General features: G+C 47.7%; 1 protein-coding gene across 1 annotated transcript in view; it reads left to right on the top strand.

Annotated features, from left to right (window-relative positions):
• Positions 1-12094, top strand: part of PCID2 (PCI domain containing 2) — a 99292-nt gene extending 87198 nt beyond the window's left edge. Inside the window, exons 14-15 of the mRNA XM_075336646.1 lie at positions 10454-10577; positions 11895-12094. Coding sequence (XP_075192761.1) covers positions 10454-10577; positions 11895-11984 — 214 coding nt within the window. The 3' untranslated portion in view covers positions 11985-12094. The remainder of the gene's footprint in view (positions 1-10453; positions 10578-11894) is intronic.
• The last annotated feature ends 892 nt before the right edge of the window (positions 12095-12986 follow it).

Here is a 12986-nt window from a genome sequence, read left to right on the forward strand (position 1 = left end):
ATATGTAGCTGCCTCTTTTTCAAGGAACCAAAAGTAATTGGATAATTATCTTTAAAGTTCTTTAATGGGCTGCATGGGATATTCCCTTGATAATTCATCATCAATTAAGTAGATTTTTCTCAACCTAACTGTAGTGTATGTTCTCATAGTTTACTATTTTCATCATGAATTAACCCCTTCACGACCGCGGGCAGTAAAATTACGTCCTATTTTAACGTGACTTAACGACCAGGGACGTAATTTTACTGCCTAAACTTCATTTGATTGCCGTGGCCATAGCAACGGCTTTCAAATGATGTCCCCTGCTGTTTCTTACAGCAGGGGACCTTTGCTTGACCCCAGGGGGGGTGGCATTGCAACCCCCCATCGACGATCGTTGTGATTGGCTGTTCAAATCTGAACCGCCAACCACAACATTCGCACTGATTTCGGCAAAAATAATGCCCGAATTAGTGCGATACTATGAGATCCTGCTATGATCTATTGTAGCAGCTACAGCAGATCATAGGTGGATCTCAAACATGCCGCCCCCAGCCCCTGCAGCACTGATTGGAGCGATCGTGCTATGACGCGCAATCGCTCCAATCAGTGTGCAATGGGGCGGTGTTATCTGCAGGTGGCCACCCTCCCAAGGCCTATGCTGGTCTGGGGAGCCTCCCCCAACATGTCTGCAGCGTGGAGTGGCTGGTACTTGTGGTACCACGCCGCCGCAGACGCCGCCTCTGATGTCACCGCTTCCACTCCCGTTATGGCCCCTGCGCGCTCCCGTTATGGCCCCTGCCCGTGCTCCCCCAGATCTGCCCCCCCACGCCCCGATCTGCTCCCCCTGCGATCTGCCTGCCTCCTCTGTCATCTCTATTCTGCTTCCTTCCTTCCTTCCTTCTTTCCTTGCTTCTCCGGTATCCCCCTCTGCTCTCCCGCCCCCCCCTCTGCTCTCCCGTGCCCCCCTCTGCTGCCCCCCTCTGCTCTCCCCCTCCCCTCTCCCCTTGACGTCCTCTTACCTGCCTTCACCGGGTCGTCCGATTTCTTCACTGGCCCGATCACATCTGCCTCCATCTCTGGGTCCTTCTTCCTGGGTCTTCTGCTGATCTGTCCAACGTCCTGCCTGCGGCTTCTGTACAGCTGTCTATCTCGCTTGCCTTCTGTTCCTCCTGCTACTCCTCTGGGTACTGTGAGTATAACTTTTTTTTTTTTTCCCCTGTATCCTGTCCATTTCTTTATCGTTCCTTTGGGAGACCCAGACCATGGGTGTTTAGCTTCTGCCTCCGGAGGACACACAAATTACTACACTTAAAAGTGTAGCTCCTCCCTCTGAGCTTATACACCCCCTGGTAGCCAGTCCTAGCCAGTTTATCGCTTTGTGTCAGGAGGCATACATCCACACATGCATTCTCATCTGATTGTTTGACTTTTGGAAAGAGTTTGAAGAAAAGCTGGTCCATGTCTGGACTCCCGGCATGTCCCTTCTCACCCCACTGTGTCGGCGGTGTTGTTAAAGTTGATTTACAGGGCTGAAGCCTTACATGCCGCGCTCCTTCACCATCCCTTCTGGGCTCTGGCTTGAAGTGGGAGCCAGCACGGTCTCCATGCCTGGCAGGAGTCCGGTCTCCATCCACAGCCCCTTGAGGATTCTGTTGGACCGGAGCACTCATCCCCACCCAGAGACATGGCCCTGCGTCTCAGCAGCTAAGTACCTGAGACGTTTATGTTGGGGGTCCCGTTTCTTTATTGTAAGGGGAGAGTATGCTGTATGTGATTGTTTTTAACTTTTCCGGCGGGTTCTCCAGCTTTTGCCCGAGAACCGCGCCGATGGTGCCTGCTTGTCGGCCTCGCCGCATAAATTTAGGCCCCGGCTTCGCTGGAGGCCTAGTTTCGTTTTCCTGCCCTCGCATGTCATTCATGCAGAGGGACAGGTTCGGCTCCTCCCGGCGGCCGTTCTACACAGGGGAGGGACACTCCCCACTGCTGGGGCGTCCCTCCTTCCCTGCAGGTCTCTGTAGCCCTCCAGTTCCCGCTCTTTTATAGGAACGCCCCTAGTTCCGCCCCCTCTCTTCGCTCCGGCGGCCATTTCTCAGGCAGAATTCACTCTGCTCTGGGACATCCTGCATTCTGCATCTCTGCTGAGGTGCTGCGCACTGGGGGACTGGGCTTCGGGATCTGGAGGGCACACAACACCGTGCTCAGCGGTCTGGTAAGCCACAGCCGGTCTCCGGTTGTGGACCTCTGTATATTCTCCCTGGGGTTCATTCTAAGCCCCCACTCCAGCAGCATGTTTCACACAAGGAGCAAGGCTCCAAAGCTTTATGCTGTATGCACTGCATGTAAGCTCCTGCTGCCTGAGCCGAGCATTTATCCACACTGTGAGGGTTGCTCTAACTTGACGGTGCCACAGCCTGGAGTCTCACCCCCAGTGGTCTCTCAGGCTGCTGCTGCTGCACCTGTGTCTGAACCCCCGGCCTGGGTAAAGTCCTTTTTCTAGGTCCATATCCCAGTCATTTGCTGAGTCCATGGGACTTTTGTCCAGGACTTTGATGAATATGCATCAGCCCCCCTCACAGGGTGCCTCTAATACTCTTGACAGAGGACTCCTATCCTCTGACCTCCGTCCATCAGAGCTCACGGAGGATTCATCATCTGATCCCAGACCCCGTCCTTCTAAGAGAAGGCGCAGGGTTTCCTCCCCCCTCCCCATCCCACGGCTCTGTTTCAAGAGCTGACTCTCAAGGTGAGGAGGATGCCCTCACTGGGGGCTCGGAGGCTATGTATCCCATCGATTTCTCTGAGGGTGACTCTGACCTTAGTGATTTGATTGCTTCTATTAATTCTGTGCTGGATCTCAATCCGCCAGTGTCAGAGGAGCAACTCTCTTTGGCAGAAAAACATCAGTTTTCCTCACCTAAGAGAGTGAAGAGTGTGTTCTTTAACCACTCCAGTTTTCAGATCGCTGTGACCAAACCCAGGGCCTGCCCTGACAAACGCTTTCCAAAGCGTGGTTCTGATGACCGGTTTCCATTTCCACCTGAGGTGGTCAAGGAGTGGTCTCACTCCCCAAAGGTAGACCCTCCGGTGTCTAGGCTATCAGCCCGGACCGTTGTGTCGGTGGCTGACGGCACCTCCCTTAAGGATGCCACTGACCGTCAGATTGACCTTCTGGCCAAATCTGTGTATGAAGCTGCGGGGGCCGCGTTTTCCCCGACTTTTGCAGCAGTGTGGACTCTCAAAGCCATCTCTGCTTCTCTAGAGGAGATGCATTCCCTCACCAAGGAATCTATGCCTGAGATGGTTACCTTAACTGCTCAGGCTTCAGCCTTTTCATCTTATGCCATGTCTGCCATGCTAGAGGCTGCTCACCGCACTGCGGTGGCTTCAGCTAATTCTCTTGTTATCCGCAGGATTTTGTGGCTTCGAGAGTGAAAGGCAGATGCTTCTTCCAAGAAGCTTCTTGCTGGGCTCCCTTTTGCTGGTTCACGGCTGTTTGGTGAACAGCTGGATGAAATCATTAAAGAGGCTACTGGCGGGAAGAGTACTTCCATGGCACAAACCAAGACCAGGAAACCCGCTCAGGGTAGGAATCAATCGAGGTTTCGCTCCTTTCGTTCCTCCAACTGGTCATCCTCTAAGCCTTCCGCCTCGTCCGCTAACTCAGCCAAGGATCAGAAACCCAACTGGCGCCCAAAAGCGCGTCCGCAGAAGACCGCAGGAGGTTCTGCCACTAAGGCAGCTTCCTCATGACTCTCGGTCCGCTCCAGCCACGTCCTTAGTCGGTGGCAGGCTCTCCCACTTTGGCGACGCTTGGTTAAAGCAAGTCTCCGATCAGTGGGTGAGAGACATCATATCTCACGGCTACAGGATAGAATTCTCTTCCAGCCCGCCAAACAGATTTTTTCTCTCAACTCCCCCCTGCTCCAAGGCCGCCGCCTTCTCGCAGGCCGTGGCGTCCTTGCAGGCAAACGGAGTGATTGTCCCAGTTCCCGCTCAGGAACGGTTCAGAGGTTTTTATTCAAATCTCTTCCTAGTTCCAAAAAAGGACGGTTCCTTCCGGCCCATGCTGGATCTCAAGCTTCTCAACAAGCATGTCAGGGTGCTGCATTTTCGCATGGAGTCTCTGCGATCAGTCATTGCCTCTATGACCCAAGGGGAGTTCCTGGCGTCCATCGACATCAGAGATGCCTATCTACATGTGGCAATCGCAGTGTCACATCAGCGTTGGTTACGTTTTGCGATAGGAGAGTATCATTTCCAATTCGTGGCTCTCTCCTTCGGGTTAGCCACGGCCCCTCGGGTATTAACCAAGGTCATGGCGGCAGTGATTGCGGTCCTGCACCTCCAGGGGTTAGCAGTGCTTCCTTATCTGGACGACCTTCTGGTCAAGGGTCCATCCAGCGCAGACTGTCAGCGGAGTGTTTCGCTCACTCTCGCCACCCTAGCCCAATTCGGGTGGATTGTCAATCTTCCCAAATCCACTCTGACTCCGACCCAGAGTCTCACGTACCAAGGGATGCAGTTCGAGACTTTGCCGGCACTTGTGAAGTTGCCCTTAATCAAACAGCAGTCTCTCCGGCTAGCGGTGCGCTCTATCCTGAGGCCCCGCCGTTATACCCTCAGGCGCCTGATGCAGGTGCTGGGTCAAATAGTGGCTTCCATGGAGGCGGTTCCCTTTGCCCAGTTCCATCTGCGTCCCCTGCAGCTGGACATCCTCCGCTGTTGGGACAAGCGGCCTTCCTCCTTACAAAGGTTAGTGGCTCTGTCGCCACGGACCAGGAGCTCTCTTCAGTGGTGGCTTCGTCCCCTCTCCCTGTCCCAAGGGCGCTCCTTCCTGGCTCCGTCCTGGGTGATTCTCACCATGGATGCCAGCCTATCCGGCTGGGGAGCGGTACATCTCCACCACAGAGCTCAGGGCACTTGGACTCCGTCCGAGTCAGCCCTTTCAATCAATGTGCTGGAAACCAGAGCTGTGCTTCTAGCTCTCCTAGCCTTTCACCACCTGTTGGCGGGCAGGCACATTCGAGTCCAGTCAGACAACGCGACAGCGTTTGCCTACATCAATCACCAAGGCGGGACACGCAGCCGCCTGGCAATGTTGGAGGTCCAACGCATTCTTCAATGGGCGGAGGACTCCAAGTCCACCATATCCGCAGTCCACATCCCTGGCATAGAAAACTGGGAGGCAGATTATCTCAGTCGTCAATCCGTGGACGGTGGCGAGTGGTCCCTGCACCCGGCAGTGTTTCAGTCAATCTGCCGCAAGTGGGGCACTCCGGACATGGACCTAATGGCATCCCGTCACAACAACAAGGTTCCGGTTTACGTGGCTCGCTCCCACGATCCTCAGGCCTTCGCCGCGGACGCTCTGGTTCAAGACTGGTCCCAGTTTCGTCTGTCCTACGTGTTTCCCCCTCTAGCTCTCTTGCTCAGAGTCCTGCGCAAGATCAGAATGGAGGGCCGTCGAGTCATCCTCATTTCACTGGACTGGCCCAGGCGAGCTTGGTATCCGGACCTGCTCCAACTGTCCGTGGAGATGTCGTGGCATCTTCCGGACCATCCAGACCTGCTCTCGCAAGGTCCGTTTTTCCGCCCGAATTCTGCGGCACTCAAATTGACAGCGTGGCTCTTGAGTCCTGGATTTTGACAGCTTCTGGTATTCCTCCTGAAGTCATCTCCACTATGACTCGGGCCCGTAAGTCTTCCTCCGTCAAGATCTATCACAGGACTTGGAAAATTTTCCTGTCCTGGTGTCGCTCTTCCGGCCATTCTCCTTGGCCATTCTCGTTGCCGACCCTTCTGTCTTTTTTACAGTCCGGTCTGCAGCTAGGACTGTCCCTCAACTCTCTCAAGGGACAAGTCTCAGCTCTATCAGTGCTGTTCCAGCGGCGTCTCGCCAGGCTGGCTCAGATCCGCACCTTCATGCAAGGTGCGTCTCACATCATTCCGCCTTATCGGCGGCCCTTGGATCCCTGGGACCTTAACTTGGTCCTCACGGTATTGCAGAAACCCCCCTTTGAGCCTCTTAGGGAGGTTTCTTTGTATCGTCTTTCTCAAAAGGTGGCCTTTCTAGTTGCCATAACTTCTCTCAGGAGAGTCTCTGATTTGGCTGCGCTCTCCTCAGAGTCACCTTTTTTGGTTTTTCACCAAGACAAGACAAGGTAGTTCTCCGTCCGACCCCGGACTTTCTTCCTAAGGTGGTCTCTCCCTTCCACCTTAACCAGGACATTACCTTGCCTTCCTTCTGTCCGGCCCCTGTTCATCGCTTTGAAAAAGCGTTGCATACTCTGGATCTGGTGCGTGCTCTCCGGATCTATGTCTCTCGCACCGCTGCTCTTAGGCGGTGCACTTCTCTTTTTGTGCTAACCACAGGCCGGCGCAAGGGCCTCTCTGCTTCTAAGCCGACCTTAGCCCGTTGGATTAGGTTGACCATTTCGGACGCCTACCAGTGTACTCAGGTGCCTCCCCCGCCGGGGATCAAGGCACACTCGACCAGAGCTGTCGGTGCCTCTTGGGCTTTCAGGCACCAGGCTACGGCTCAACAAGTCTGTCAGGCTGCCACTTGGACTAGCCTGCACACCTTTTCGAAGCACTACCAAGTGCATGCTCATGCTTCGGCAGATGCGAGCTTGGGCAGACGCATCCTTCAGGCGGCTGTCGCCCATTTGTGAAATTAGGTTCTGCCTACTTCTTAGTTTTCTGTTTATTTCCCACCCCATTGCTTTGAGACGTCCCATGGTCTGGGTCTCCCAAAGGAACGATAAAGAAAAAGAGAATTTTGTTACTTACCGTAAATTCTTTTTCTTATAGTTCCGTATTGGGAGACCCAGCTCCCTCCCTGTTGCCTGTTGGCAATTTTCTTGTTCCGTGTGTTATCACCGGCTGTTGTCGTGGACAGAGTCTCCGGTTGTTCCGGTTCTTACTCGGTTCTACTTGTGGGTGGCTATTCTCCTTCAGCTTTTGCACTAAACTGGCTAGGACTGGCTACCAGGGGGTGTATAAGCTCAAAGGGAGGAGCTACACTTTTAAGTGTAGTACTTTGTGTGTCCTCTGGAGGCAGAAGCTAAACACCCATGGTCTGGGTCTCCCAATACGGAACTATAAGAAAAAGAATTTACGGTAAGTAACAAAATTCTCTTTTTTTACACCTCATCTGTCCGTGCGTCCCGCCGAGCGCTGATCACGGATGCAGATAACGGATCTGCATCCGTGGTCTATTTTTGGCGTGACTTTTTTTTTTCCGTATCCCCAACGCATTTTGTATCGCATCTGTCCGTGCGTCCCGCCAATTGCTGATCAGGGATGCACTTGCAGATAACGTATCTGCATCCCTGCTCAATTTTTGGCGTGACTTTTTTCCGTATCCCCGACGCTTTTTGTATCGCATCCATCCGTGCGTCTCGCCGAGCGCTGATCAGAAATGCAGATAGCGGATCTGCATCCCTGCTCAATTTTTGGCGTGACTTTTTCTTTTTTTCCGTATCACCGACGCTTTTTGTATCTCATCTGAATGTGCGTCCTGCAGCAGTCGATCAGTGCACCGAGTCTGTGCGTTTGAAAAGTCAAATGGCGTTCCTTCTCTTCTGAGCCCCACCATACGCCCAAACAATTACTTTCCACCACATATGAGGTATCTGCGTACTCAGGAAAAGTTGCGCAAGACGTTTTATGGTGCAGTTTTTCCTGATACCGTTGTAAAAAAAAAAAAAAAAAGCTACCTGATTGATGCAAAAATTTTTGTGGTAAAAAAAAATTTTTCACGGTTCAACGTTATCAACTTCTGTGGAGCCCCTGGGGGTGCAAGGGGCTCACCAAACATCTAGATAATTTCCTTGAGGGGATGGGGTCACTTGTGAGGGAGCTCCACTGTTTAGGCACCATAGGGGGTCTCCAAACGTGACATGGCGTCCGCTAATGATTCCAACCAATTTTGCTGTCAAATGGTACGCTTTCTCTTCTGAGCCCTGCCATGCGCCCAAACAATTACTTTCCACCACATATGAGGTATCGTCGTACTCAGAAGAAATTGCACAATACGTTTTATGGTACATTTTTTCCTGATACCCTTGTGAAAAAAAAAGCTACGTAGTTCAAGTAACAGTTTTGTGCTGGAAAAAAAAAAATTGTATTCATGGCTCAACATTATCAACTTGTGTGGAGCCCCTTGGGGCTCGCTAAACATCTAGATAAATTCCTTGAGGGGTCTAGTTTCCAAAATGGGGTCACTTGTGGGGGAGCTCCATTGTTTAGGCACCTCAGGGGGTCTCCAAATGCAACATTACGTCAGCTAATGATTCCAACCAATTTTGCTGTCAAATGGTGCTCTTTCTCTTCTGAGCCCGCCATGCGCCCAAACAATTACTTTCCACCACATATGAGGTATTGTCGTACTCAGGAAAAAATGCACTATAAATTTCATGGTGCATTTTTTACTGATACCCTTGTGAAAAAAAAACTACCTAGTTGAAGCAACAGTTTAGTGATAACAATTTTATTTTTTTCTTTTCACGGCTCAACGTTATAAACCTATGTGAAGCCCACAGGTGTTCAAAGTGCACACCAAACATCTAGAAAAATTATTTGAGGGCTCTAGTTTCCAAAATGTGGTCACTTGTGGGGTAGCTCAATTGTTTAGGCACCTCAGGGGGTCTTCAAACCCGACATTGCGTCCGCTAATGAGTGCAGCTAATTTTGCACTCAAAAATTCAAATAGCGCTCTTTGCCTTCTGAGTCCTCCCGTGTGCCCAAACATTTGATTTCCACCACATATGAGGTATCTGCGTACTCGGGAGAAAATGCACAATACATTTTATGGTGCATTTTTTCCTGATACCCTTGTGAAAAAAAAGCTACCTAGTTGAAGCAACAGTTTTGTGGTAAAAAAAATTTTTTTTCTTTTCACGGCTCAACGTTATAAACTTCTGTGAAGCCCCCAGAGGTTCAAAGTGCTCACCAAACATCTAGAAAAATTATTTGAAAACTCTAGTTTCCAAAATGGGGTCACTTGTGGGGAAGCTCAATTGTTTAGGCACCTCAGGGGGTCTTCAAACCTGACATGGCGTCTGCTAATGAGTGCAGCTAATTTTGTGTTCAAAAATTGAAATGGCGCTCCTTCCCTTTCGAACTCTGCCGTGCGCCCAAACAATTGATTTTTACCACATATGGGGTATTAGCGTACTCAGGAGAAAATACACAATAAATTGTAGGGTGCACTTTCTCTTTCCTCCCTTGTGAAAATTTTAAATTTTATGGCTAAAGTAACATTTTTGTGTTAAAAAGTAAAATTTTCATTTTTTCCTTCCACATTGCTTTGGTTGCTGTGAAGCTCCTAAAGGGTTAATAAACTTCTTGGATGTGGTTTTGAGCAGAGTGAGGGGTGCAGATTTTAGAATGGGGTCACTTTTGGGTATTTTCTGTCACCTCGGCCTCTCAAAGTCACCTCAAATGTGATGTGGTCCCTAAAAAAAATTCGTTTGTAAATTTTGTTGGAAAAATGAGAAATTGCTGATGAACTTTGACCCCTTCTAACTTTCTAACGGAAAAAAAATTTGTTTCGAAAATTGCGCTGATGTAAAGTAGACAAGTGGGAAATGTTATTTAGTAACTATTAATAGGCATACATTTTCAAAATTTGAAAATTGCGAAATTTTCAAAATTTTTGCAAAATTTCCTAAATTTTCACAAATAAACGCAAAAAATATCGGCCTAAATTTACCACTGAGATGAAGTACAATATGTCACGAAAAAACAATCTCAGAATCGCCAGGATCCCTTGAAGCGTTCCAGAGTTATAACCTGTCAAAGTGACACTGGTCAGAATTGCAAAAAATGGCCCGGTCATTAGGGTGTTTTAGTGGCCAGGGGTGAAGGGGTTAAGTATCCTAGAATGTGGCAAGACCAACTTGAGATCTTTTCAAGAACATAGAACCTATCAAACTTTAAACATATACACATGGGAGATAATAAGTTATTCTACTCGCCCTGCTTTCATAAACTATAAAGGTGAGATGCCCAGTGCAGTTCTATTATCCTCACAATCCCTGTAATTCAGTGTGATGCTGCAGCTGCTCTTTACTGCTCCCCCTCCCTTCTGGGATGGTAAATCACACACCAGGGAGTATGCTTCATGGTGCCCCCTGCTGTTAGTAACAGCCAGCGATAGTTGCTTCCCTGCAGTCAGAAAACAGGTGGTGTGGCCACAAACTGATGTGTGATCTAACATCCCAGTGGGGAGAGGGAGCAAAAAAAGAGCACACCCTTTAAATTTATACTTTTTTTTTTCACCATGAAATCCCATTCCTCAGAGTCATTTGGACAGACATACCATTCTTTAAATCTACATTTTGGGCTTGAGGGGTTGAGGTAACATTGGTCCGAAAGATTTTAGACGTATTGAGATGCAGAATTATTTTGTGTTGGGCATTATATCAATGTTTAATTTAATTTTCTTTTTTTTGTTGACCAAATGCAGATATTTGTTACTGCGGACACATCAGCTTTCTCTGGATGCTTTTCTAGTTGCCCTAAAATTCATGCAGATGAAGGATGTGGATATCGATGAAGTGAATTGTCTCATAGTCAATCTGATCTACACGGTAAATGAATGAATGCTCTCCTTAATATGCCAGAATAGGTTACAAGGTCCAATGGTGTGTGTGCAATGCATTTATTCTTTATTTACCATATTTTATCATGCACCATGTAATTAGCTTCCAAGACTAATATGTAGTGTTTGTGAAGTATTTATTTGACACTGTTCTTCTGTTATATACAAGTTACATGAGAATAGTGGGCTGATGGATTGGATCTTAGGGCAAGAAAAAAATCTTGTTTCAAATGTACATCATAGACTGGATTAGACCGAGAAGTTGCTTTTCCTTTGGAGGACTTAAGGCTGCTTTACACACAGCGACATCGCTAGTGATGTCGCTAGCGAAAGCACCCACCCCCGTCGCTTGTGCGTCACGGGCAAATCGCTGCCCGTGGCGAACAATATCGCCGGTACGCGTCACACATACTTGCTTTCCTAACGACGTCGCTGTGGCCGCCGAACACCTCTTTTTTTAAGGGCGCGGTTCGTTCAGCATCACAGCAACGTCACTCAGCGGGCCACCAATAGAAGTGGATGGGCGGAGAGCAGCTGCATTCAAGTCACTCCCACCTCGTTGCCGGAGGACGCAGGAACGCTGTTGTTTGTCGTTCCCGGGGTGTCACACATAGCGATGTGTGCTGCCTCAGGAACGACGAACAACCTGCGTTCAAAATGAGCAACGATATTTGGGAAATGGACGACGTGTCAACGATTAGGTAAGTATTTTTGATCGTTAGCGGACGCTCATAGGTGTCTCACGCAACAACGTCACTAACGAGGCCGGATGTGCGTCACGAATTCTGTGACCCCAGCGATATCTCGTTAGCAATGTCGCTGCATGTAAAGCGGCCTTTACTGGAATGATCTATTGCAACGTTTCGAACTTGTTTCATTAGTTGATGACATAGCTAATCAGCTATAAAATCTAGAAGCGAGGGTGGTATTCTTATTAATATGCACAATCCGCTGTCATCATAGTGCCCTCATTTAGTGCCGATAATAGAGCATAATATAAAATGCATTATATATACTGTATATGTATATATATATGTATATATATATATATATATATATATATATATATATATATATATATAGTGGTGTATAGCTGGAATATAACAAGTAATATATTTGGAAGGGTATGGATTATTATAGCTGTATTATTTTTTTATCAATACTTATATATATTTTTTTATTATTATGCACTACTGCGAAAAGAAGACTTCTGTTTTACATTAGTAAAAATGTAATTACCGTCATTTTTTTTTTACATTTTACCGTTTGGTCTTGCAGTATCTGACCTGTTTTCTTACTCTTTTAGGGGCACATTAAAGGCTACATCTCTCATCAGCATCAAAAGCTTGTGGTCAGCAGGCAGAATCCCTTTCCTCCCCTGTCAACAATCAGTTAACAACCGTCACATTGAAGATGATGAAAGCCAGCTTTTCATATCTTAGTTTTCTTTATTTTTGCTCTTGATGTACATTTTTCACAGTCCAATAAAATAAGTTTTTTTCTATTGCCTGCCTTAGATTTTGTTCTGATCAGAGTAATGGCCTTCAGGACTGGGTCAACTCAAAAAGGCGCTGCAGGTATCTTTTGAGCCTTCCCACACAATGCCACATACAGCTCTGGCAAAAATTAAGAAATCACTGCAAAATTTTCAGTTTTTCTGATTTTTCTCTTTCTAGGTATATTTTTGAGTAAATTGTTCTTTTATTCTACAGTCATATGGAAAAGTTTGGGCACCCCTATTAATGTTAACCTTTTTTCTTTATAACAATTTGGGTTTTTGCAACAGCTATTTTAGTTTCATATATCTATTAACTGATGGACTGAGTAATATTTCTGGATTGAAATGAGGTTTATTGTACAGAAAACAGAAAATGTGCAATCCGCATTTAAAGAAAATTTGACAGGTGCAAAAGTATTGGCACCCTTATCAATTTCTTGATTTGAACACTCCTAACTACTTTTTACTGACTTACTAAAGCACTAAATTGGTTTTGTAACCTCACTGAGCTTTGAACTTCATAGGCAGGTGTATCCAATCATGAGAAAAGGTATTTAAGGTGGCCACTTGCAAGTTGTTCTCCTATTTGAATCTCCTATGAAGAGTGGCATCATGGGCTCCTCAAAACAACTCTCAAATGATCTGAAAAAAAGATTATTCAACATAGTTGTTCAGGGGAAGGATACAAAAAGTTGTCTGAGAGATTTAAACTGTCAGTTTCCACTGTGAGGAACATAATAAGGAAATGGAAAAACATAGTTCTTGTTAAGCCCAGAAGTGACAGGCCAAGAAAAATATCAGAAAGGCAGTGAAGAAGAATGGTGAGAACAGTCAAGGACAATCCACAGACCACCTATAAGACCTGCAGCATCATCTTGCTGCAGATGGTGTCAATGTGCA

This window comes from Anomaloglossus baeobatrachus, chromosome 2, assembly GCF_048569485.1.
Source record: "Anomaloglossus baeobatrachus isolate aAnoBae1 chromosome 2, aAnoBae1.hap1, whole genome shotgun sequence".
Classification (NCBI taxonomy): Eukaryota; Metazoa; Chordata; class Amphibia; order Anura; family Aromobatidae; genus Anomaloglossus; species Anomaloglossus baeobatrachus.